At 41.5% G+C, this 27,071-nt stretch overlaps 2 protein-coding genes across 3 annotated transcripts in view; one reads left to right on the forward strand and one right to left on the reverse strand.

Moving 5' to 3' along the window:
• DYNC2H1 (dynein cytoplasmic 2 heavy chain 1) overlaps positions 1 to 8,654 on the reverse strand; it is a 184,644-nt gene extending 175,990 nt beyond the window's left edge. Inside the window, exons 1-6 of the mRNA XM_075140082.1 lie at positions 8,019 to 8,654; positions 3,949 to 4,119; positions 2,830 to 2,965; positions 2,384 to 2,502; positions 1,060 to 1,204; positions 45 to 277 (exon numbers count right to left, since the gene is read on the reverse strand). Coding sequence (XP_074996183.1) covers positions 45 to 277; positions 1,060 to 1,204; positions 2,384 to 2,502; positions 2,830 to 2,965; positions 3,949 to 4,119; positions 8,019 to 8,219 — 1,005 coding nt within the window. The 5' untranslated portion in view covers positions 8,220 to 8,654. The remainder of the gene's footprint in view (positions 1 to 44; positions 278 to 1,059; positions 1,205 to 2,383; positions 2,503 to 2,829; positions 2,966 to 3,948; positions 4,120 to 8,018) is intronic.
• Positions 8,655 to 10,110: 1,456 nt separating this feature from the next.
• DCUN1D5 (defective in cullin neddylation 1 domain containing 5) lies at positions 10,111 to 25,762 on the forward strand. Of its 2 annotated transcripts, none has more exons than XM_075140083.1 (8): positions 10,111 to 10,312; positions 12,964 to 13,055; positions 15,671 to 15,741; positions 16,139 to 16,230; positions 22,217 to 22,325; positions 22,419 to 22,523; positions 23,397 to 23,499; positions 24,262 to 25,762. In XM_075140083.1, the coding sequence occupies exons 1-8, from the start codon at positions 10,227 to 10,229 to the stop codon at positions 24,315 to 24,317; spliced, it is 714 nt and encodes a 237-aa protein (XP_074996184.1). In that variant the 5' UTR covers positions 10,111 to 10,226; the 3' UTR covers positions 24,318 to 25,762. The 2 variants fall into 2 exon arrangements, with proteins under 2 accessions (XP_074996184.1, XP_074996185.1); XM_075140084.1 differs by lacking the exon at positions 10,111 to 10,312 and adding an exon at positions 12,235 to 12,385 and having other exon boundaries at positions 24,262 to 24,577.
• Positions 25,763 to 27,071: the final 1,309 nt, after the last annotated feature.

Here is a 27,071-nt window from a genome sequence, read left to right on the forward strand (position 1 = left end):
ATTCTGTGTCTAATGAAATAAATGTGTATAATTCAAATCTCTACCTCATCAAGACGTTTGCCAAGTTTGGCTAATGATTCAGGGAAATATTTCTCATTTTTCCATGGATGTAGAGTATAACGTTGCCACAGTTGTCCAGTTAGGTACTCACAAGTTGACACCCACTGCTCACAAATCAAGATGCCAGCCTTTAGATTTTCTTTAACACTGTGAAAAGCATCCTCCCACAAATTCAAAGCTGCTAATTTTCTCTGAACATATCTACCTAGCGCGCCACCTAGAACACAAAAAAGTATACAAAAGCAATGTTATGTTTGTTTAAAATAATTCCTTTAAACACTACACCACGTTCCAATCACGTTTTCAGAAAACTAGTGTAATATCTTGATTTCAAACCATACAAATGTATCAATAACTGATTATTTTGTTTCAGATTCAATAAATCTCTTAAACATCTCCAAGTTACGCAGAGGTTGGTCCAACATCAGAAGCTGATGGATTTGGATTCTGGAATCCACCCACAAGCATCTGTCCTTATCAGCAGCAATGGCAGTAGCCGGCTGCCCCTAGCAATCCTTCCCCTCATGCACACACACATCTGGCAGCAGCAGACAAACGCACTGTCTTATGCCTGTTCCAGAATGTGGGACTGCTGTCGAGAGAATGAGAGAAGCAAACTCTTTGCACGTCCTGCTCTTACCTCCACACAGACTGAATCAACCTTCAAATAGGGGTTTATGTAAATAAATTTTCTCCTCTGAGAGAAAGACAAGGAGTCAAACAGAAGCAAGACAAATCCAGTCCATAGGCTGAAAGGTATCCGACTCCATCTTGTATTATCTATCATCTTCCCAAGCATGTGTGAAGGCATCTACCAGAACTGGCTGAATTACTGGATACTATAAGGCAAATAATATTCACGGATCATAATTACAAGAAGAAAGCACCTTAATGCTGTAGGCTATCACTGGTGCCTTTAGGAGGAGGAAGGTCTCTGCTCAAGGATTCATTTTACTTTTTCTCAACTGTTCATTTAATAAAGACTGCATAAAGGTTTACCTATTACATCCAAGAGATTATGCATGCGTGGCTGTGGATAAGGATCATATTCTGTTTGTCTCCACACACCATCAACAGTATCCTTGGTAGTCTCCACCAAATCCACAACTTCAAATAATGAGAGACTATCCAAGTTGTAATAATCCTAGAAAAAAATATCCTTAATATGATTATTTTGCAACTAGTATTACAGAAACATTTAAACTTTCCTGAAGCTGGCAATTGCTATAGTTTCCTGGGTTTTATTACTTAACAGAATATAGCACAATCCTCTCAAAAAACAAGCATTTGTGTGTCCTGGTTTTGGCTGGGATAGAGTTAAATTTCTTCCTAGTGCTATGGTTTGGATTTAGTATGAGAAGAATGTTGATAACACACTGATGTTTTCAGTTGTTGCTAAGTACCTTGTCAAGGACAACTATCCTCTGCTACCAAGCTAGACTGGGAGGGAGCACAGCCAGGACAGCTAGCCCACTTGGCCAATGGGGTATTCCATACCATGTGACATCATGCTCAGTATATGAAAATATATATATATGTATGTATGTATATATATATACACATACATATATATATGTATGTATATATTTATGTATATAGTATATGCATATAGTATATGAAAATATATATATATATATGAATATTCCTGGCGTGATCCAGGAAGTAGCGATCGCTACTTGATTATCGGTCAGCGCGGGTGGTGAGCAATTGCATTGTGCATCGCTCATTTTGTATATTCTATCATTATTATTATTATTTTCCCTTTTCTGTTCTGTTAAACTGTCTTTATCTCAACCCACGAGTTTTTCTCACTCTTACCCTTCCGATTCTTTCCCCGTCCCACTGCAGGAGCAGTGGGAGTGAGCGAGTGGCTGTGTGGTATTTGGCTGCCTGTGCCAGGTTAAACCATGACATGTGTAAGTCTGTTCATATGAAGAACGCACTAATATCTGAAGCGCTATTCAAGCAAGCGCTTTACAGGTGCCAAAAGTTCTGCACGATAGCATTCATTATTATCAGTTTTCCTGTTTATAATTTCATGAAACAACTTCTAGTTCACAAACTGTAGCATACTGTTGTATTTCTACAGCAGCTCTTGTATTCAATGGTCAAATCTGCTCCCAGTTAAATGTTGGCATTCCCCTGCATCATTGTCACTACATGAATGTCATTTAAAGTAACATTTTGCCTAAGAAAAAATAACTAAATAGTTATATATCCATACATTTGAAAAGAGCGTACATACGCTGACATATGTTTCATACGAAGAGTGGTTTTTACTAAGTCTACAAATATATCACGGATCACACAAACGAAAACATACTTTTGCAATGTCCTCAAATAGGTCTTTAAAATGAGAAGCTCTCTCTTTACTACACCATTTACTTCCATGATGAGCACATTCTATCCAGAACTGAAATTCATCTGTTGGTGTAAGTATAGCTGCAAATAATAATGGAAAATGTTTAAATATGAAATACATGTACGGTCACAAAATATTTTCAGTCAAAACATAACGTTCTAAAGCAAATTTTTAGTATATGGTTATGTAATTATTCTTCAAATTCCGACCCTGACTAGATCAAGTAGTATCAAGTTCATACCAAGAGACCAGAGTGGATCATCACTAATTCCAATTTACTCACCACAACCTGTTATATTTCACACTCTGCAGTCACTGGGATAATGAAGACTGAAAACTCAACCTGTAAATAAATTATTTACTCCTAATTTAAAATTAACTATAAAAGATGTAATTGCAAAACAAACCTTGCACATCATCTTCACTGAATTTTGTTCTTGTGTAATTAGGATCTGATCGTCTGAGAGCAGTACTCAAGCCAGCTTCAAGCTCACTTAAAAGTTTCTGAAGTTTGGGATCAAATGTTTTACTCCACCTCTCATCCTGCAACAAAAATTTCAAAAATTGTGACTTACGTGATAGAACAACTACTATTTTCCTTCCACTAATCTTAAAAAAAAAAATTATTCAGATTAATAGCAGTAACCAACCACATGGTGGGACAATGTAATAATTTATTTTTCTTAAAGTCAAGGAAAAGCACCTCATTCTTTTCACTTAACAATTCAGAATAATACTGTAAAAAAATTTTTATCATAAAATCAAAAGTCAGTTGATGGATTTATAAAGGCACTCTGCAAATGTGCTCAAAATTCTTTGTTAATGAATTCTCTTAAATAAATTTGGAATCTACTCTGTAGTAGAATCTGGAAATTGCTAGAATCAAATATTAAAAGTAATTGTGCTTTTCTAAAATTATTTTATTAAGACATGCAAGAAATTAAAAATATTTCAATGCTGAAACTCTTGCTTGTTCAGCTTATGAAATACAGCCATGGTCATCGTTTTTGACAAAAAACCCACAAAGGAAATATATTCTTTAATGGAACAGAATGAAAAGCCTCAGAACATTTAAAAAAAGCAAAACTATGAAAAATGCAGCCGTACAAATTAATCTAGAGTCTAGCACACCTATCTGCCACATATTATAGAATCATAGTTTCCATGATACAGACCTATGTATTTCATATAAAATATAAGAATATCTAAAACAAGAAAAGGACACAAGACTGGAATTACTGGTGAAAAGGAGGCAAGGAGCTGTTGTCTCCACTAACCACCACTGCCCAGTGTATTCCACATTTCTAGCCAGGCATATGTATGACCAGAATCCTCCTCCCATCCTTACTGATAGCAGGTGAAGTACCTTCTTTACCTTAGAAATTAGAATTATCATCCATTATTTAAGCTCTTAAAATATTTTGTTTTTAAAACATAAAATATTTAGCTCAGAATAGTTAACATCCTATGGAATTTCAATGTTTCAATATAAATCTACAGAATAGTTAAATTGGTATATTACTAACCTTCAGTAATACTGGTGCAAAAACCTGTCGTACAGCTTGATAAAGGGTATTAATTGGCGAATCTAGCATAGATGAGACAAGAATATTACTATGAAGATTATCTTCTGTAATTACATCAGGTCGCAGCTTAAAGAACACCAACACATTATTCTTTGAATCAGTAGCTTCAATCTGTAATGATCAAGAAGACAGGATTTGTTTAGAAAACTGTCACTGACTACATATTATACTAAATTACGTACACCATTTACACAAATTATTTACATCAAGAAAAAAATTATAAAATACCATATTACTCCTTATGGGCTCTGATAACATTCTGGTAGTATCTGATTTGCACAGAAAGTGAAAACTTTTATTATACTCATTCCTGAGTTCATAGGAACCTGAATTCCAACATCAAATACGTAATGCCTTTTTCATTATAAAATATCTGTAAATACCATAATTACTTATGCTATTTTGGTTCGAAAACTCCACTTACCACTTTCAGGGGACAAACCAGAAACTCCATCTTGTGCCTAGAGAAAACTAAGCATGAAGTCTTACTGCATTTTTACGCTACATAACTTTGGAAATATTCAGTATTGTTCTCCTAAGTCTATAAATACATAACTCTATTGCAATTCATAGATTTGTCAAGGACAGAGAAAAGCATGCTCCTTCATCAGTAAAATCGTAAGTTGTAACGTGACTCTTGTTCCCTTCACAGTACAACTTATGGGTAAAGTTCCAAAAATTGCCATAAAATCAATTATTGAAATTATTTGTTGCCAAGAAGAACTCATAAAACAGGAGAACATTATTAAACATGTAATAAAACAACAGCAAAAAGATACGCTAGCTGAAATCCCAAATTCTGTGCAATTATAGAATCATAGAATCATTAAGGTTGGAAAAGACCTCTAAGATCATTGAGTCCAACCATCAACCCAACACCACCATACCCACTACACCATGTCCCTAAGGGCCTCATCTACACGTCTTTTAAATACCTCCAGGGATGGTGACTCTACCACTTCCCTGGACAGCCTGTTCCAAGGCCTGACCACTCTTTCAGTAAAGAAATTTTTCCTAATGTCCAGCCTAAACCTCCCTTGGCACAACTTGAGGCCATTTCCTCTCGTCCTATCACTAGTTACTTGGCAGAAGAGACCAACACCCACCTCACTACAACCTCCTTTCAGGTAGTTGTAGAGCGCGATGAGGTCTCCCCTCAGCCTCCTCTTCTCCAGACTAAACAACCCCAGTTCCCTCAGCCGCTCCTCATAAGACTTGTGCTCCAGGCCCTTCACCAGCTTCGTTGCCCTCCTCTGGACACGCTCCAGCACCTCCATGTCCTTCTTGTAGTGAGGGGCCCAGAACTGAACACAGTATTTGAGGTGCGGCCTCACCAGTGCCGAGTACAGGGGCACGATCACTTCCCTGCTCCTGCTGGCCACACTATTTCTGATAAAGGCCAGGATGCCATTGGCCTTCTTGGCCACCTGGGCACACTGCCGGCTCATGTTCAGCCGGCTGTCAACCAGCACCCCCAGGTCCTTTTCCTCTGGGCAGCTTTCCAGCCACTCTTCCCCAAGCCTGTAGCATCGCCTGGGGTTGTTGTGGCCGAAGTGCAGGACCCAGCACTTGGCCTTGTTGAACCTCATACAGTTGGCCTCGGCCCATCGATCCAGCCTGTCCAGGTCCCTCTGCAGAGCCTTCCTACCCTCGAGCAGATCAACACTCCCGCCCAACTTGGTGTCATCTGCAAACTTACTGAGGGAGCACTCGATCCCCTCATCCAGATCATTGATAAAGATATTGAACAGGACCAGCCCTGGAGAACACCGCTCGTGACCGGCCGCCAACTGGATTTAACTCCGTTCACCACAACTCTCTGGGCTCGGCCGTCCAGCCAGTTTTTTACCCAGCGAAGAGTGGACCTGTCTAGGCCGTGAGCCGCCAGCTTCTCTAGGAGAATGCTGTGGGAGACAGTGTCAAAGGCTTTACTGAAGTCCAGGTAGACCACATCCACAGCCTTTCCCTCATCCACGAGGCGGGTCACCTGGTCATAGAAGGAGATCAGGTTGGTCAAGCAGGACCTGCCTTCCATGAACCCGTGCTGGCTGGGCCTGATCCCCTGGTTGTCCTGGACATGGCTCGTGAGCACCCTCAAAACCAACCGCTCCATGATCTTCCCCGGCTCCGAGGTCAGGCTGACCAGCCTGTAGTTCCCCGGATCCCCCTTCCAGCCCTTCTTGTAGATGGGCGTCACATTGGCAAGCCTGCAGTCATCTGGGACCTCCCCAGTTAACCAGGACTGCTGGTAAATGATGGAGAGCGGCTCGGCAAGCTCCTCCACCAGCTCCCTCAGTACCCTCGGGTGGATCCCATCCGGCCCCATAGACTTGTGAACGTCCAGGTGGCATAGCAGGTCATTAACTTCCTCCTCTTGGATTATGGGGGGTTTATCCTGCTCGCCGTCCTTGTTTTCCAGCTCAGGGGGCTGAGTACCCTGAGGATAACTGCTCTGACTATTAAAGACTAAGGCAAAGAAGGCATCGAGTACGTCAGCCTTATCCTCATCCTTGGTGACAACGTTCCCCCCCGCATCCAATAAAGGATGGAGATTCTCCTTGGCTCTCCTTTTGTCATTAACATACTTATAAAAGCATTTTTTGTTGTCTCTCACGACAGTGGCCAGGTTGAGTTCTAGCCGGGCTTTTGCCTTTCTAATTTCCTCTCTGCACGACCTAATGCGATCCCTGTACTCTTCCTGAGTTGCCTGCCCCTTCTTGCAAAGGTGATAAACTCTCCTTTTTTTTCCTGAGTCCCAGCCAGAGCTCCCCATTCAGCCAGGCCGGTCGCCTTCCCTGCCCGTTCTTCTTGCGGCACATGGGGACAGCCCATGTAAACATCTCTGAATTGTAAACATCTGTGAACTTTTTTTCTGTTAAAAGAAAGGGCTAGTAAGAACAGCTTTCAATTTTACTGGACATTATCAGTTTTACTTTCTTATCAAGCCTTTAGCCCAACACCTACAGACATCGTTTCACTGAGACAATAGGTATACATTATAGCCCCGATACGCGTTTGATCTTCCACAGCTGCTGACAGTGGCTTTGTATATTAGACGGTGCCTCAGCAGCACACCCCAAAAACTGGTACACGTAAATGTTCATTCTTGCATGAATATAGCATGCACTAGACTTCACATACTACACAGACCATTATACCAGGAGGTATGCAACTTACTAGTCCACACAGCAGTTCACATGTTAACGGCCCATTACCCTACTCTTGAGTGCAGAAGAAAACCTGTCACTGACATAACAGACACCATGTCCCTGGTCTCGCAGCAGAATGATGGGATGCACATCAAGACCCGCGCTTTGCCTGTACACTCTGTGTGGCAGGCACCACAGCGTGACCTGATTACATGGTGACATTCACTGCACATCACACCCAACGTATCACTCGGATGAGTCACTCACTGAACAGAAACATTCAGAGATGGACATTTCACACAATGAACCTCAGATTTGCTCACAGCTGGACACATCAATCTGCAAAATGCATGATTTGGACAAACACCCACCACGCGACTTGTCAAATATCAGCCAACATGCCACATATTGGGCCACCTTTCCTGCATGGACACTGGCAATGCAACCCTTCCATGCACCTGCATGCACACCCTTGCCCAGGAACAACCCATACTTCAGACTCCACCTGGCATTTGCAGCAAGATAACACGCCATTGTCCAGGCTGCATTACATTCACACAGCGACAATATACAGCATACTAAAACTACATATAAGCCTGGGTACAATCCACTAACAAATACATCACACAGCTGACCGTATGGTCTTCACAGACTCTTGGGCCAGTAATTTATGCAGCAGACACTGAGACCAGCATAGATATTTGCTGGATAGGAAGATGTCTCCCAAATCAGATATCAGTCTTTTAGGACCACTACACCTGGGCTGGACCCCAGGCTCTGCATCCCCACTCGCACACCAGGATGCGGTGGACACACTGGATCCATAGGTGCCTGCACACACTCGGCTGGACACTACCGTACCTTGTTGGATGCGGTGAGCTGGGTGCCCGAGTGCTGCACGACGAGGAGGAACTCATTGCCGTCGTCCAGGAAGTTGGTCAGCTCCGGGCGGGAATGGAGCCCCGCGGCCAGGGCAGCGGGACCCACAGCTAGATCCACTCCGAAGTAGTTGGCAGCCGTGGCTGAAATAAAGCGTTTCCTCTTGTCTCCCTCCCCGGCCATGCTGGCAGGACGTACCCCCGCCAGGCAGGATCAAGGCGGCGGTGGATCCCGAACCCCACGCGAGTACATGGAGGGCTGACGGGAGAAGACCCAAAGGCGGGCGGCGGGAAGGACGGCGGCTCACGCCCGGGTACAGGGCGAGGCCCGAGGCCTCCCGGCGTCCCTGCGTTGCCAGGACCCGTCACTATGGTGACTGAAAATGGCGGCCCCGGCGCGCCCGCGAGGTTGGTCCGGGTGGCGCCGGGCAAGCCCCGCGCCGCTGCCGCCGGCGGGAAGAAAGGCAGCGGTCGACGCGCTCGGTAATCGGCAGGCGCGCCAGGCGGAGCGAGGCGGGCGGGGCGGGGCCGGGCGATGTTCCGCCCCGGAAGGCGCTGTTGGGCGGTGCCCTCGCGGCGCGCGCCCTCTGCAGACCGCCGCGGGGCCGCCTGAGGCAGGGGAGGCTCCCCCCAGCCCCCCCCGGCCCCGCGCGGTGGCAGCCCCGTGCGGCTGCCCGGGGCTCGGCGGTTCCCGGCGGCGTCCCGGCCTGCTGCATGGCTTTCCCCTCGGAGTGATGGAAGCACCTCTCCTGCCTTCAGCTGCCTTGCGGTGTCGCGGGCACGGCGCTACTGGGGGTGCGCCCCTCAGCTCCCCCGCTCCGTTACCGAGCAGTTTCCGCTAACGAACCCGGGCCTGCGCCGCTTCGACACCACAAGGCGCAGAGGGACGGCTGCCCCGGCTGCGGGCCCGGCCCCGGGAGGCGGTGGGCTCACGGCTGCAGACAGCGGCCGGCAGCAGCAGGGAGCCGCGGAGGAGCGTGGTCCCGCCGCCGATACCCTCCGGCCGCAGGGATACCCCCCCCGCAGCCCCCGGCTTCTCGAGCTAGGCCGGGCTCCGAGGGCAGAGGGTGGCGGTGTGGGACAACGGGCGGGGAGCCGCGAGCGTGCAGTAGCGATACCGACAACCAGTACTGTAGAATAAATCTGAATCGCGATAAATCGCGATCACGTTCATGCTCCACGCCAGGAGCCCTGCGGTGGAGCGGCTGCTGCCGCCTACGGCAGATCGGCCACCGGCAGCGCGCGCTTGCGGCTTCCAGTGGTTTCGCTGGTCAGCGCGGGCTTCGGGTGCCCGCTCCCCGCTCAGCGCTGCCAGCGCCGCCCGCCGCCTCTTCCCACCACGGTGAAAAAAATCTCTCCTTCCTCAGCAGCTGCTCCCTCACTCGGCCACTGCCCGCGGCCCTCCGCCGGCAGCTGGCCCAGCCTCACGCCACCCTTCGGCACTGCAGCCCGCCCGCCCCGTCCGGCGCTGCGGGACGCGGCCCGGCAGCTCCCGCCCGAGCGGCGTTCCGCGGGCACCGGGACCGAAGGGTTCGCGCTTCCCCGTTTTATTTTACTGTGAACACGCGCTGTAACGGCCGCACATCCCGTTCTTCGCGCTGCCCCCCGCCACCACTAGCCGCCCTGAGAGACACCCGCCCGAGGAAACGGCCCCGAGCGCCGTCCCCGCGGCGGGCCGGCCCGGCCGACCGGCCGAGGCGCGACCGCCCGTTCCCTGCGGCGGCGCGGTGCCGCCGAGCCCGGCAACGCGGAGGAAGCTGCGGAGGGCACGTGGGTGGGGCAGAGGGGGGGGCGGTGCCTCACAGCGGGAAGTGCGCGAGCCTAGCTCCGCCCACTCGGAGGCGGGGCCCCGGCGGCGGACCCGCCCGGCGGCGCTGTCACTTCCTGCTCAGCGGTGTCTGTGTCCGGGTCGCTCGCCGTTCCCTGAGCAGCCGCTACCGCCCGGTTCCCCCCTCCCGCCCCGGGCGCGACACCCGCTTCTGGGACCGGTGCGGCGGCGGGGCCTGCCTGCGCGGCGAGCGGGGGGGCGGCAGGGCCCGGCGGGGGTGGAGAGGAGCAGGGCGGGACGGGGCTCCTCTCGTCTCCTCACCGCCGGTCTCGGGAGGCGGCGGCGGCCGGGGGGCGGTGAGCCCGGGGGGGGCCTCGGCTGCGGGCCCCGGCAGCGGGGCGGCCCCCGCCCCGCGGCGGGACGATGCCGGTGAAGAAGAAGAGGAAGTCCTCGGGGTCGGCGGCTGCAGCGGCGGACGACACCGGCCTCAAGAAATGTAAACTCGGCAGGTACCGTCTCGCGGCGCGGCGCCGCCCGCGGGCAGCGGCGTGCGGGGCGGGACGGGACGGGCCCGCGGCGGCGGTGGCTGTCACGTCCCGGGCGAGCGGACGCTTCTCCGCAGGCGGGGGGCCCTGGCGGCCCCGGCCGCGCGGCGGCTCCGCTCCGCACCTCGTGCCCCTGGGCTGCGGCATCCCTTTGTGCGGCGGCCGCGGGGCCTGGGGTGCCCGGGGCTGGGGCTGCACCGGGGGCGGGGAGCCCGGCCGGCTCCGCGCAGTGCCTCGGTCGCGCCGGTGGGCCTGTGTTCGGGCGGGCGGCAGCGTCCGCCTCTAACTTGCTCAGACCCGGGAGACACGCTGCGGAACCGCTCCCGTCCCCTGCTCGCTTTGCCGTTCGCTGTACCAGTAGGGCTAGTTCCAGCATTTGTCCCCATACCTATTCCAGCCGTTTGCCTGGGGTAGGCAGCTCTCCTCACCTTAAGGTTGCCGATAGTCATGTCTACGTTAAATCGTGTCTTTTTTTTTTCAGTGAAATGGAAAGAGAGGTCAGCACACTCCAAAACAAAATCAGGAAAGGTTTTTCTAATAAATACAGGAGCCTGAAGCATCTTGTTCGTTAACTACCATAAAAAGACCACTTACGCCATGATACCAAAAAATTACCGTTAAAATGATAAACCATTAGTACGATGTAGCAGGAGCTTCCAGTGTGGCTTCCCTAAAGTAACTGTATGCCTTCTTCATCTATTAGAGCTTGTTAAGTGTGTCAGTAAACCAGTAGTTAGGACAAACGTCCTGAGGACATAAGAATACAAAGGACTTACGAAACCAACGCTATGGGAATGGCTATTGCAAGAAACTGTGGCATGTGGCCTTTCTCATAGGTTGGCCAAGCTTGAGCTTACAACTGCCCAGGCTTTTATTTTGTTATGACTGTTCATTTTGGATAACTGTTCCAGAGCTCACTTTCTGTGGTCATTAATGATCTTTTAGTTTCAGTCCAAATTTATTCACAGCCAGTTAATAACCATTCTTGTGCCTGTGTTATCCTGTATATTACACTCCTCCCTCATGGTTCTGCCTCATAGGGTATTTGGAGTGAGCGCTTGTGTTTTCTCATACTTCATTTTGTTAAATTCAAGAAGCTAAATTCTTCTGGTTTGTAATACCGATTTTCGGTTTCTTTGCTCATCATAGCTCTTCTCTGCATCTGTTCCAGTTTCAGTTCATCTTTCTTGAACACTGCTGACCAAAATTTTATAATCTTAATTTCTTTTACTTTAAAAAAAATCTTTTGACTGCTCCTTAAAAAAAAAAAAAAGGCTCTACAGGAAGTTAGTAGTCGTCGGGCAAAAACTATTATGTAAATAAGAGTTCATACTAGTTGATCATAAAATGTTAGATACACGAGCATTTCTGACATAGCATTCTTATAAAGCAATATATTGGTAATATTCTTTAATAAAACCAGTGATTACAAATGGATATATGTGAAACTGGATAAAACCAACAAGCAATAGCATGCTGTATGGCTCGGTTTCTTTCTGGTGACTTGTGGTTTTAACGGCAGTTTAATGGATGTGTGTCTGTAGTACATCTTTAATTCTAGCTTTCGGCACATCTTGGAGAGTGTTGCTTTCTTTTCCAGTGAAGCTTAAAGCCTTACATGGGAGATAAAGTTGTTCACCACCCCTCAGAATTGAACTATTCTTTTCCTGCTTGACGTTTTCATTTTACAATTGCAATGAAGGAGCTGCATAATTTTAAATCCTCTCATACGATTAACTTTCACACCATTCTTAGAAATAATCTTAGGTTGTTCTAAAAGTCTGTAACTTGTATTTGAAAGGAGCGTGCATTGAAAAGGTGCTGCAACTCCTTAGTGACTAAAGATGCTTTCATGTGGTCAGTGTTTTTACTAGAAGAGATCAGTTATTCTATGTATTCTTTTAAAGAATGATAAATTATGAAAATTCACTTCCTAGGCAAACTGGGTTGTGTGTCGCATAATGAAGACAATGTGGGGGGGAAGCTGTGTGTGCTGAGCAGTCTTAGTCTTACCATAGATTGCATATTACTATTCTGGTGTGTGTACCAAACATCTATAGAATTTGCAGAGGTTTAATATAAACAAATTGACCGAGTTTTCTTCCCAAATTTGGATGCTTAACTATAAATAGCCTGATTTTTAAATATCTCAAACTCTGCAGCTCCCGTTGACCTAAATGGGATCTGTGCATATTCAGCACTCTTGAAGATCATGCTGCTTATTAGAGACCTAACTTTAAATGCCTGTATGTATAAATAGTAGATAACAAGGCATTTGAATTACTGAGTAGTGATATTTTGACCATCTGTGCGTGGGTTTTTTTGTTTAATATCTACAAGATAACAGTACTTTTGCATTTCAGAAAAAGTAATAGTTGCAATAAATTGGGCTATGAGAGGGTTGAATTTCAAGGTAATTTTATGTTCCAACAAGTGTTGAAAGAGGATGACAGACAGTTACCTTTTAACAAATTCAGCTTCTTTGTTGACGTATATTGACTTCGTGAAACAGTTTAAATAGTTTGAACTAACAATAAATAATTTGAAATTTAATTTTAAATTATTTCCCATTTCTCATATTAAAATAACACTTATCATCCTTGTGTTTCTATAAGCTATTGCAGATCACAAGCCTCTGGTAAAGTAATAAGTGGAGAGGAACATTTTTCAAGCAAAAAGTGCCTGGCTTGGTTTTATGAATATGCAGGTAATATGCAATGGATTCATACTTAAAGCTATATGGTTTTGTTTAAAACAAACTAATATATCAAATATTATTTGCATTTTGCTTTTTGTATGCTGATGTAGGCATAAAAAATGTGCCCGTATTCGCTTCCTTATAACATGCATTTGAATTAGTATAGCTTTTACTATTGCCTTTTCAGTATTTGTTCTTTTTGACTTTTTCTTCTTTACGCTATGCTTTACAACTTACCATGATGTTCTTTAAGATGAAATAACTTATGTTGGACAGTACAGTGTTGAACCAGGGTATACTGAATGATTCTACTTGATTTGAAACGGGCAAGTAGAAGTCAGGACATCGAGAGGCAGTTTAGATAGAAGTTTATTTCTCTAACTAGATCTTGTTTATAATCAGATTGGAAGGATAATGAAATAGTTCTCTTGGTTTTCTATTTTACAAAATAAAATAGTAGATGCTTATGCTGTTTTTTCCAATCTGAGAATCTGTCCTAACATTTTTTATATTCTAAATAACAAATGTTTCATTCAAAAGTGTTGGAAGTAGCCTCTTTCAAATAAATCAGAATTGCTGTCCAAGTAATAGTTGCTTTCAGTGAATATGCAGTGTATTTTGCAGAATTTATTAGACTATTACTGCCATTTATTTACCAATTATATGGTTAGAAATTCAGGATCTGTAAAACTGTTATTAATTTCTTTTCTGGTCTAGTCACTACTTGAAGTCCATCATAACTAGTTGGTGATTAAAACTCATTAATGGCCAGTTCTCAGTATGAAATAAGCTGATGATTTATCTGCTAGCAATTGGTTTGAGTATATTTACCAGAACTGATATTTTCTTTGCAGTCTTTCCACAGTAATGAACTACTCCTGATTCTAGTAATGTGCTTTCTAATTTAGGTTTGAGGCGTAGTCTTTTGGAGTAAAGAGTCTTTTCGGAGGAAAATAATAATTGTCTGTTAATTTTCTTCTGATAAATGCGCCTGTACATACTTTTAACTGTTTTAAGGCCTGTAAATTTTGGTTTTGTTGTTGAATCAAGAACTAAGTGTAGGAGGTTATACTTTGTTAGTTAATCAGTAACCAAAATATGCCACATTTCTAGCATAAAATAGAATTCCAGTGGAATTATACACCATAGGAGGTTAAATGTTTCCTTTAAAAGAGAAAATTATACACACACACACACATATATATATATGAATTGTATATATGATTTCTGGGCCAAAAACACTGATTCAAGTTTATACTTGTCATTACCAGTGAACCCTTCTATGTGTTTCTTTTCATAACTTAAACTTGCGATTTTTTTTAATACATTCTATGTAAGGGCTTCTCAAAACCCGATGGCAGTGTTTTGCTTACCTAGGCGAAATGTTCCTTGCAACATTTTTTCAAGAGGTGGGGGTTCATGATCTTAAATGCCAGTTGCATTTTGTTTTCCTGTGAAAGTAGCCATTCTCATTAGTTTTTATTGACTATGTTATAATCTCACAGTGAGTAATTATTCCAAGTACATTATCCAAACTCTTAAAAAGAATTCTGCTTACAATAACAGCAGCAGATACAGATCAAGTGGAGACAGGTATCTCAAGGGGATAAAAAGCAGTGTTCTGCTGTGTATAAATAGCAAAATTTGCCAAAAAATCATAAAATGGCATTTTTGGAAGATAAAGCCTTTACCTTTTACATGGGTTCATATTCACTAAAACAATGTTAACATAATGATCCAAGACGCGTCAAAATAGCATGTCAACAGGCCTTCTAATAATATTTGGTTGCCCAGTAGGAGTCATTTTTGGAACAAGTAACTGAAACCAGAGAGAGATTCAGAGAAACAAAGCGTTGTAGAGTGTGTCTGTATGTACTCTTAAATATGCTATTTTGCTGCTTTTTAGAGGCTTTCTTTGTGTTAAAATGGAAAAGTGACAGCATAACACTAACTGTTGTGGTCCTAATCAAGTTATTTTCATTGCAATCGTAAAGCTTTTTCTGCTTTTTATGTGGCTAACATACTTAGCATTTTTCTGATTTATTGTTATCACTCTCCTCATATTACTCAGCATCATAAAAATAACCTTGCATTATTTGAAGATTCATCCTCTTCCGTGTTAGTGCAAACCCATAATGTTAACACCATTGAAAGAGTAATATCTGTAATAGTAGCTCAGACAGAATTTTTACTATTGATAAAATAACTCTGAAGAACATTATTCATACGGTAACTTCAGCACAGAGTAGCGGTACCCAAGTTGTCTTAAAAAAAATGACTGCCACAATTATTGGACTTGAGCCAAGTCAATGGGAAACTCAGTGGAGTCTTTTGAAAACTCGCATATACAAACTGAAATAGCTTGTCTGCTGTTGTGGGGAGTGCACAACATGTAAGTTCTGCTTTAGTTTTGCTTTTAGTTCATAGTGTTACTTCACACGTAATAGCCATGTCTCCACATTGCAGTTGATAGAATGTTTCTAACTTAAAAGATGCTTAATAGTGTAATTCAGTGTTTTTAAAGATTGCTTGTATAGCAATATATTCTAATTATTGTTGTGTGAAACCCATGTAAGCAGTGAATGTTACTTAGATTTCAGTCTGGTTTCTTTCTGGTTTTAAAGGTCCTGATGAAGTTGTGGGGCCCGAAGGAATGGAAAAGTTCTGTGAAGACATCGGTGTTGAGCCTGAAAATGTAGGTTTCTTGCACGATACTAATAACGCTTTAAAAGGAGGTATTGGATAATTAAGTTCTGTGTAAAACTCTTAACAGTAAGCAGAGAGTTGTTTATCTTCCTGGTTTTTGGAGCTGTTCTAAGATATTTCAGCTGAATACATCAATTATGCGTGGCTGGTGTGTGAGGCTTTTTTGGCGTTTGTTTTATTATAGTAATACTTCATTTTCAGAAATTGAAATTAAGGGAAAGATTGCATATAGCTGAATTATTAAACGTAACAAATATAAAGTGCAAGCATGTACAACAATTGCTAGACTGTTTGAATGCTTAGAGTTTTCTTCCTGGACATCTAGAAATCATCCTTTTCTTACATACTGACTCCTTTTTCTCCCCTTGTGTTTTTCCCCCCCCTAGATTATTATGTTAGTTTTAGCCTGGAAACTAGAGGCTGAAAGCATGGGATTTTTTACCAAGGAAGAATGGTTGAAAGGAATGACCTCATTACAGTAAGTGTTTTTACATATATAATAGAATGTTCTAATTTTAAGTTTGTACCCGTAGCTTAATTATTCTTGTCCTCATTTTCTTGTGCATTGGCAATAAGACACAAACTTTTGCATTTAGGTCTGGTCTCGGTCAACAACTGGAAGTAGCTACTGTTGTTCTTCAAGTTGTGAATCTGATGAGTTCACTCTCATGATAAAGTTTTGTCTAACCCTAATAAGTCAGGTTTTGGTGGCTTCTTTTTCTTACAAAACCATGTTAAAATATCATTCTAGTTAGCAGACACAAGTAAGTAGATCTGGAGATACCCATAAGCATATCTCGGCACTGGTGTTCTAGAAAGTTTTTACTGATTCCTAAGCTTTATAGATGAGGACTGCATTAATAATAATTTTGGTTATTAGTGTTATTTATTAGATGCAGGTCAGAAGCCATGCTTAATGCTTAGGTTAAATAATGCTTTTTCAATTTGTAAGTGAGCTTCTCACTTCTGTTTGTAAGAATTTTTGGTGAGAGAATGCTCTGCCTAAAGAAGTTGTTTCTTTCATGAATCTATTCAGGTTTTTGTGAGGCTTGGTTCAGTTGTCACTTTTTGTTTGTTCTTCATGAAACTACTTATGGTACATGAATGTTTTAAGGGCGACTTGTTATGACACTGCATTCAACATCAAAAATGTCAGGGAGCTACTGTTGCAGCTACAGCATGGTGGGAAAGAGGGGCTATTTGACCCTTGGAGTTGGCACAATTGCCCTATCAGTTGTGAACTGGTTTGGGAAATTGTGTTGGGCAGATACCCTCTGGTTATTCGAGACTATGGAGTGACTCTGGCCTGACTCTCTTGTGCAAATCTTATTTGATTTAGGATCAGGCTTCCGATAGATGCCCTGATTGTTTTGTGACTATCAGAAGCTCTTAAATTTAGTAAGAGCTGGAATGATTAAATTGCCTGAAATTCAGGACGGCAGAGATTAAATTCTGGGTGCATAAAATTTTAGATGCAGTGGATGGGTACAATTTGGTCACTTCTCTGAAGTACTTAATTTTTATGCCCAAATGGAAGGTCTCAAGAGTTAGCCAGTCTAGCAGGATGCAAGCACAAAGATGTATGAAATCAGGCACTTCTTCAGAGCCAATATTATAGACTTTGTTTCTAATAATTTGCTGTGATTAGGAATCCTCTGGTTCTTTTAAGAACAGAGCTGGTCATGCTGTAGGCTAAATATGTTTAAGACAGAAAATATGGTACAGCTATGCATTTTTATATAAACAGACTTGTGATCAGAGCACTTGCCGAAGCCTAAACCAGTTAACCTGTATGTTTTGCTTCCCCTGAGTGTGCGCTATAGCAGGCTGTAGACTAAGCAGCTGGATGAAGCAGTGACACTCACGAAAAGGAACTCAAGATGCGTTGGCTTAAAAAGAGAATATAAATCTGTAGACTTCTGCTGTTTGTGCTTACTGGGAAGGGAGGATCATATTATGGGATTCCATCTGGGATGGGGGTATCTAGTTTCTCTTGAAAGATTTGACAGAAGTTTTGAAGGAGGATTTTACACTCTTAAAGCAATAAAGTATTATTACATTCCTGCACAGCATTTTTTTTTTTATTTATTTTTTCCATGAAGAAATGACATTAAAATGCATTGAAAGCCCAGAGTGTATTCTAAATCAAAGTTATATTACAGAATCCTTATTTCAAAATATGTGAAATGTCACATAAGGTAATTGCATGAACAGGGTTGGGTGGAATTCAGCTCCATAGTAAGACACCTAAATATGTGGTTTATAAGCAAGAGCTGGGTTTCTTAAACTCTGACTGCAATCTTTGGAGATCTAGACAATGTAGTGGAGCCTAGGGAGGTATTCCGTTTGCCCTAAGACCTAGTGACTGGTCACCTGAATTGCTTTTACAGGTTGGTTGGCTAGACCTCTATGAATGGGAACACCTAAAGCTTAGACACCTAAATCTAATCTACAGTTAGATGCCAACATTTGGGTGCCTGAATCTTGAAGCGACATTCTTTTTGTGTGTGGTTTTGTGATATGCTGATGAAGTTCGTTCTTTAGAGAGGAGGAGAAAAATAAATATGTGATAAGGTATACACTGTCAAAATTAAGGTGGATCAAGCACTAAGTAGCAGCTTAGGAGATTTAAACTGCGAAACAGCTACGAAACTTAAGCTGCAAAAGTGAGATTTCTAGTGTATCCTGTTGGTAGGGTGAATTCTGCCCTATAAATATATATGTATGTATATAGATGTATATGTATATATGTGTGTGTGTGGCTGTATATATATATACACACACATATATGAAAGCTGAATGCATAGTCAGCAGAGAGAAACAAGTACCTCTGCTGGGCAATTTATTTCAGTTATTTTAAACACCTCCTTAGGATGAAATGAATAGCCCTCACAAAGTGACTGCTTATCTACATTTGCTTTCAAGCCATTGGAGGGTGAATAACTTAGAGTTGAGCATTTAATTTTACGTATCTGAGTTAAAGGAGAAGCATACTCATGTATTTGTCAATTGTAGACTTTACAGACCTACAAAGGAAAAAAAATCTAGTTACAAAATGAAGGTGAAGGAAAAAGGATTACCATTCATGATTTTATTAAACTCCACAGAAGTCATTGTTTGAACTACATAAATACAAAGAATTTCATGTGTAAGGAAGTGAGGCTTAAGCAGTTGTATTGTCTGAGTACTTCCCTCTGGCTATTTTTTTTTAAGCTTAGAATTTGAGCCAAATTTTACATTAAAGTTGAGCTTTAATGAGTGGCCAGGTAAAGGGGAGAGAGTCAAATTAGATTCCAACTGAGGGAAAGATAAGATCATGATCTCGCCTTTTTAGGTGCAAGAGAAGCTATGTGAGAGAGAGAGTGGGAGGCAGGAAAGTCAGGTTAGTAACTTCTTGCTCTTGCAAAATTACTAGTAAAAAGAACTTATTTGGGTTGGTTTTAATGATAGGCTAATATCAGCTGTTTTTCCAGTGAGCTTTTTGCTTGTTATTGCCTGTAAGTAATTTTTTTTATGCCAGTATAGCATTCAACGTATACTGGAATCTAAACAATTTCTGGTCTCCAGTCCTGTAAATAACTGACATAGTGAAACTATAGCATTGTCAGGGCACAGAAAAGCTGTCCCTTTGCTCTCTTAAAGCCATTACTTCCTTGGACCTCTGTATGCTCCAGTTACGATATGGAACCTAAATTTCAGAAGATCTTGTTTCAATGCCTGAAAAGAGTGGATGGGCTAGATAGGTATAATTTCCTTTTGTCCATCTGGAGGGCTGGATGATGGCAGGGGAACTCTTTTGTGGATTAAAAGACCTTTAAACTACTTTATGTACTACCATTAAATGCTTTTGGTTTAATGTTTGTATACATCTCACTAATTTTTCTTTTTAGTAGAAGACAAGCATGTGTGAATAGTTATGAAATAGGAAACGTTGGAATATCTGAGTAGGAGTTATTGAATCATCGCTCTGTCCATATTAGCTGTGCCTCAAATGAACTCTCTACCTCAATATAAATCAAAATAGGACTGCTTTGTGGTGCTAATTTAAGTTTTGTTATAAATATGATGTAGGGATGTGAAGAGAATGTAGTAAGCGAATGTCTAGTTTTGCTGATCTTGAGGTAACCTTATTTAATACTGTCTTTCAGTAAAGGCAGTTCAAGAAATCACATCTTTTTTTAGTGTCTGTACAGGAGTTTGGTGTTAATCACTTGTGCTAATTAGAAGGTTGTTCTGACTTAAAAAAAAAAAATACTGTTAGGAAGATTGTTCTAAGTATGGGTGACCTCAGTCATCTTGTTTATGGTGCAGCCACACAAGCAGCTATATCTCTATGAAAGAGGAGTTTGACAGCTCCTTACCTCACAAGCGTGAAGAAAATCAGTGGCCAGGTGTGGAAATGCCTTAAATGGCTTTAACAGAGGTATGTCCCTGCATCAGGCTTCAGAGGGTAGTGCCTGTCTGTTTGAGTGTGATCCGTTTGACTGTTTGGTTTTAAATAGGTTGACAATAGCTCAGGAGTCTTGAGACTTGATAATTGCACATTTTCATACCAACTTTTTCAAGAGAATCACTTCTGCGTTAAAATACATATAGCCAATAGTACAGTAGACAATAACAGGAATTTTACTTTGTACTTAAATTTATGATTATTTGAATAATTCTAACAAAATATTTTGTAAGAAATTTAAACATACTGAAATCTGTGTTTATCCATGGTATGGTAAATAATCTCAGTCAAATTATATTTGACAAAATGTGTGGTAAACCCACTTTTAAGTAGTTTATGTATGTCATCAGTACACTAACAACATGAACATTTAGTTAGATGTTAAATAGGTAGCGGGTGTACCTCAAATGAGGAGGATGTCCTCAAATGTAGAGGACAATATTATTGCAGTGTGAAGGTTTGAACATAGAAAGAAGATATATGAATATAAAATGAGATGCCTTTGTAGCATAGCATAATACTGTTTAAGGGTTAAATGATAGAATACATAGACCACTTAGATGGCTGAAGACAAAAAAGGTAATTTTATCTTTAGTTAAATTTACCAAAGCTTTTTTAACAAGATTTCTTTTCAACATAACGAATGGCTTATTCCAAAATATATTGGTTCTTGTCATCTGAGTATGCAGCCTAATTACCTAATAGTTTTATTTATTTAGCACTGATCTTGGCTGGGACTCAGTGCTGCTTTAGGTAGGTATTGCGAGAGACAAGAAATAACAAAAGGCTCCATCAGCTGGAATTGCGACATTTCTCTTGTCGCAGCCTGAGAGGGGCACAGACGGATGTGCACGCACAGGCTGGCAGACCTGGGGGACAGGAAGTGTCGGCTGTGGGCAAAGTACAGCATCAAAGTACAGCATCAAAGTACAGCATCAAAGTACAGCATCTCAGCAACCTGCTGCGGTACTCCCGAGGGGCCCTTGCTGTGGGCTGCTGTGACAAGTCCATAAGGAGCTGTTAAAGATGCCAAATGCATTCTCTGAGAGGCAGGCTGCCAGGAGGGGGATACATTACCGAAGGAAGTATTTATGTACATCGGCATTTCTGAAAGTATTGCTTCTGCCACGCAGGATACAGGGCAAGGTGGAAATTTTTCTTTTTTTTTTTTTTTTTAATCATGGCAGCTATTATTTTATAAGAATAAAATGTAGCATAATATAACAACTGTTCTTTTGAGTGAGTCTTTCCTGGAGGATCAGCATGTGTAAATTACATTCTCCTCTGCCATTGTTGGTGGATCTAACCCATTTTCTATTTGGAAACAAAAGTCCTTGCTAAGTAAAATACGTGGAGATCATCTTTTCTGTCAAAGTGTTATTTTTGCCAAAGGGTTATCCTGTCAACTAGCAGACCTGTACATTCTCATACAGCCTGTGAGTTTTCAGTTGAATAGCTACTGACAAATCCAGGTGATAGGCTTATCAACAGCTTGCATTTATCAGTCATAAAACACGAGCAGACTAGTATGTTTTGCAGAGTGCCTGCTTTATCCTGCCATTCGTAAATATGTAGTCTTGAAGTGTGTGTTTAGGGTTTGGTTTTTGCCAGAGATATGGTTTAAAGCCCTTATTTACAGCTGGATTTTACCGCCTTAACACACACTGAATACTGTTTTCTCCAAAATATCATAGTCATTGAAAGATAAGATAGTGCTGGGTATGAATATGAATTGCAGAGTAAGGCATAAAAAGACTACTATTTGAGAAGTAAAGCAGAGACTTTGTATTATGTTGCTGATACATTTTAAAAAAACTTGCTTACCAAAGCCAGGCATTTCAGTAAGCTGCAAATGTTGAGCATTTTCAGTGTTCTTTAAGGCAGCTTCATAGTATTACTCCTGTACGTCTGATGATTTTGGTGAATTTAATTTTTTATGTATGCTGGCATATTTTTCATTGTCCAAATGTTTTGTTTTGAACTTCTAACATCATTTGTTTTTCTTTATTTTAAGGTGTGATTGTACAGAAAAATTACAGAGTAAATTTGACTTCTTGCGGTCACAATTGAATGACATTTCATCCTTTAAGAATATCTACAGATATGCCTTTGATTTTGCAAGGGTAAGACTACTGGAATGTTAGAGAAGTTCTTATTTTAATTGTTCAACGAGCTTGTACTTGAGTGGTTTTTGTGCTTTCTTTATTCAACCTTAGGATAAAGACCAGCGAAGTCTTGATATTGATACTGCAAAATCCATGTTAGCTCTTCTGCTTGGAAGAACTTGGCCACTGTTTTCAGTATTTTATCAATACTTGGAGGTACAAGTTTCCTTGACTTTCTGAAAGATGGCATAGTAGTTGGGCTGTTCAGTGGGAAGATTTCAGGGTTTGTGTTGTTTTGCTCAAGAATGTATGCATATTGCTCCTCTTCCCTTGCTCAATGTGCTTATGAAACAGTGATGTTGTTGTATGCATCACAGATCCTTTTCTCCCTCCCTGTGCCCCACCCCCCTTCTCTTAGCAAAGGCAACTAAAATTCCATCTTAATTAGACTATAAAGGTAAACTTAAAATTAAATAATAGAGCTCCAGTAGTCTCTTCAGCTGCATCTGGGCTGAATTTCAAGTTTGCTTTGTGTAGATACAGTATGTAGATATCTTGAGCTCTGGCTGCCTCTGGAAGATTTTGGTCAGCTCAGCTGCAAGTGACTTACTTAAGTCAGTGATGTGGACATGTGTGGGTGGTGGAGCATGCTAGGCTTGAGACTATTCCCTGGCTTCAAATCAGTACTAACGTTGCAAAGTAGATGTCCTTATGATCATACTGTATTGTATCCTGGAGAAAAGAGGATTTTTGTAATTGTTCATTCTGGAAATATATCTCAGCTAGGTATGCCCCACTTCAGGGCAAGATGAAAATTTACCAGTGTTTGAAGCTTAAGAGTGGTGACTTCCTGACTCCCTGGTATTTCGATTTTGCTCTGATCTTTCAAGAAGCCATTTTATGTAGTTTCAGAACTATGAAATATGTACCTGTGTAGTATTTTAAAAAATGGAAAACCAAGGAAATAGTAGCCGTTGTTACTCATTAAATTGTTTGTTAGGAACTGATGGAAGATAAAATGAGAGAAATGAGATGCAGCATTACCAAATGTCACTTGACATTTTAATGTTCTGAAATTATTTTCCCTAGCAATCAAAGTATAGAGTTATGAACAAGGATCAGTGGTACAATGTGCTAGAGTTCAGCAGAACTGTCCATGCAGATCTTAGCAACTATGATGAAGATGGTGCATGTAAGTATTCACAACGTTTTGTTTATTCAACTGTTATGTCAGTATTTTCATTTTGCAAAAAACGAATTTCTGTAACAGAAACAATGCTATAAGGTATAAAATATTTCTTCTCCAACAATGCATAGAAAAGGTGTCCTGATAAAAATCCATCTTCAAACTGCAAATATTAATTGTAGTAGTATGTCAGGGGTATGATGGTGTACTTGAGCCAACTGATATTCAGTTGAGGATCTAGTGAAGCTGCTTGCTACATGAAACTACAGACTTGGAAACAGAATTATAAACAGCAAACTCTCATTTTGTACTAATATATAATAACCTCTCATTTAACTGTAAAGTAGCCTAGCTGCTGGTACTTGGGGCTGAACGCTACACCTGGCTGCTAGTCAATCACACTGTGACTGAATTGCATTAGGCATCCCATTTTAGTCCATGTTCTAACTATGTGCAATTTTGAAAGCTCTAGGAAGAAGGAATCAGTTGTGCCAATTTACAATATAACCTTATTTTTATGCTTTCCGTTCAGTTCAGTGCACCTGTCAGATGTCAGGAACGCTTCCACAGTTCTGTGTAGTGTTATTTGTGCACCTTTTGCTACGCTTGGATTGAAATGATTGTAGATTCATCTTTGAGTCTTAATAAGTATTTGACTATAGGACTGACATGGATGTTACCTAGACCAATAGTTTTAACCTTCATACTCTAAGAAAAAATGTTTGAAAAACATTGGCAAATATAACTCCAAGTTTCATCCATTTGCAGGGCCTGTACTTCTGGATGAATTTGTTGAATGGCAAAAAGTTCGTCAAGCGTCATAGCAAGAATTCAGAAGAAAATGCAAAGGTTTTTTTGGTGCCCGCCTGTACACAAACTAATGAGAAAAACAAAGGCTTGCGTTTTCATTCTTAAGAAAGACTTTACAATATTTTTTTTTTCCTTTTTCAAGGAAACTTTCTTGTTACACGTGATATGGGCATTGAACCACACCTCTTCTGAGACTGAAAGTTGGAGTTCTTGTTTTGAGTCTTATGTTTATAGCATTTATTTCAGAACAATAAAGATTCAGATTTGTGACAAAGGCCTAAAAGTGAAGAATGTCCCTTGAATGTGAGTGTGGTGTCTATTTTTAAAACCAAATCTTTAAGATTATCTTTCTCAGAAGTGCCCTTTGCTATGAATTTTTGAAGACCTTAAAAATGCTTAACTGGCACTGTTGCTTGCTGATGGTATGACTGTCTTGTGTGACAAACATTAGAAAGAATGACTGATTTTTGGAGCCCTGGGTGGGAGTGTATTTGTATTAAGTATTGGTCATGGGTTGTGCCACAGTTTTCAGCTCCTTGTGGAGATAAAGGCCTTAAACTCTTATTTTTTCTTTTTTCTTTTTTGTTCAGTACCCACCCAGTGGCATGGCATTTAATGGCAGGCCCTTTTAAAGCAGAAAAGTGTAGACCATATGGTTCTATATGCAGAATGGCTGAAAACTAGTTGCCTGTACTTCAGATGATGAACACAGATACTCTTTGGTACAGTAAGGCAGCTTCAAATTTTTACTACAATTTAGACTTTGGATTGCTTTGTATAAGAAGTGCAATTTATATTTTAAAAGGGAAAGCTGGAAAGACTTGGTTTCAAGCTTTGCTTCTTACGTGTTTTAGACTGGAAGCATTCACAACATGACTTCTTCTTATCTCCCTGGAAGCTTTTCATAATGTAAGTCAAGAAGAGACTATTAAATCACCTACCTTTTGACCTGTATATAACAGGCTATAATTTTTACCCTATTACTCCATATATTGAGTCCAATAACTATGGCGATTGCCCTTTTAGGTGCTCAGTATTCATGGCAACCTTTAAATACAGTAGAAGTTTGTCACTCTACTTTCCTGCCCAGGAGGTCCAATGCCACCCTTGAGAAGGAAAGGGATTTTAATGAGTAAATGTGAGAAACCAAAACAGAGTGAGAGAATGAAGCATTTGTAACTTCTACTTTATTATATAAATATATTATGTAGACTGTGATAATGCCATAAGACTCAGTCAGTGATCAAGGCCTCATTGTGCCAAATATTTCAACAGCTTGAAATAAGAATAGACGATGTAAGCTAGGCATGACTTGAAGATCTTTGCCTCAGGGAAATGACTTCTGTTTTGCACATCCCTTGTTCAGACTAACAAGCATGAGCTTTCCTATCCTTGAGGAAAGCTTTATTCCCAAGGTGAATTTTTTTTTTTTACAAGGAGGGGAAAAAAAAAAAGAAAAGGTGTGAGGAGAAATAACAAGAAGTGGGACAAACTAGTAGTGTGTGCCTGTGCTCTTGTTCTACAAGAGAGGACCACTCTTGCCACTTACTCTCCAGACCTGCTTGCTGTGGGCTGTAGGAAGCAATGCAGTGGCGGTCCATGGGCTGTTTTGCAAGTCACCTGATAGTGCAGTTGAACCTTAGAAGCTTGGTTCTGCCCAAGCGGAAAAAAAACATTGGGGGTGGGGGGGGAACAAAACACGCAACGGTTGAGATACTTGGAAGATCTCTGCTTGTACAGTGGCTAGTGTCTGTGTGCATGCAAACACATGCACTACAGCTGTTCTAAATATTTTTCCACCTTTTTTAAGGGAAGTACTTAATTTTAGACCTCATGTAGGCTACAGCACTTCTCTTCAATATGTTACAAGTTGTCCATCTGCATTGCTGATAATTCTGATTTCACTCATAAGAGAGTGCCTTTCATTTGGAAATTGCCCTACCCCACAGAAAGTTAGTGCCAGAATGAGATTAACTTCAAGAGTCCCAAGACCTACTGGTAGAGTAAGGTTCTCAGATGCACAGATAAACATGCACCAATTAACTTATGTCAAGGAAAGTACTGCTGTATACTAAATCTCTGCAGGGGCACTGGTGCTGAAATTACTTTCTCAAATTCACTACAGTGACTCTCCTTGCTTAGTATGTTTAGTCTCCATTATAACTGGGAAATTCTCTTTCCAGAAATTTTGAAATACCAGTTAGAAGATGAATATTTTATAGTGTGATTTGAAAAAAAAAATCATCTTTTTTAGGTAATGGCAAACTGTTGTGAATTCAATTTAAACCATTTGGTCCTAGAGGATGGTATTAGAGTCTAACAGTAGGAGTGATGCATCTACCAATCTAAGGTGGTCAAGTACTTACCGTTAAGGTGTAAGACACTATGTGATGTATCATTTGTATCTCTGTTAAGGTTTTATCAGTATTTCTATAATAAATCCGTGTTTCAGGGATTTATAAATTGGTTGTGTGTGTGATTGAAAATCATCAGTTACTGTAAAACTTTGACTGGGAATGAATGTATTTAAACTACTTAAAATCAATATAGTTTTTCAAATTTGAATAAAATAGGATTTTAAGTTATGTTTTTGTGCTCAAAACTGCAATCAGATTTATTGTTTAAATGTGAACTAATGGCTTGTACAGTTTCATTGTGAGCTGATCACTTTTATTAGCTGTCTTTTATTAAATCACCTTACAGCTTACTGTGGATAAGTGCCAAAAGCTGTTTATTTATTTCATTTTTTTAATTTTGTGCATGTCCAC

The sequence above is a fragment of the Calonectris borealis genome, chromosome 1 (genome assembly GCF_964195595.1).
Source record: "Calonectris borealis chromosome 1, bCalBor7.hap1.2, whole genome shotgun sequence".
Taxonomy (NCBI): Eukaryota; Metazoa; Chordata; class Aves; order Procellariiformes; family Procellariidae; genus Calonectris; species Calonectris borealis.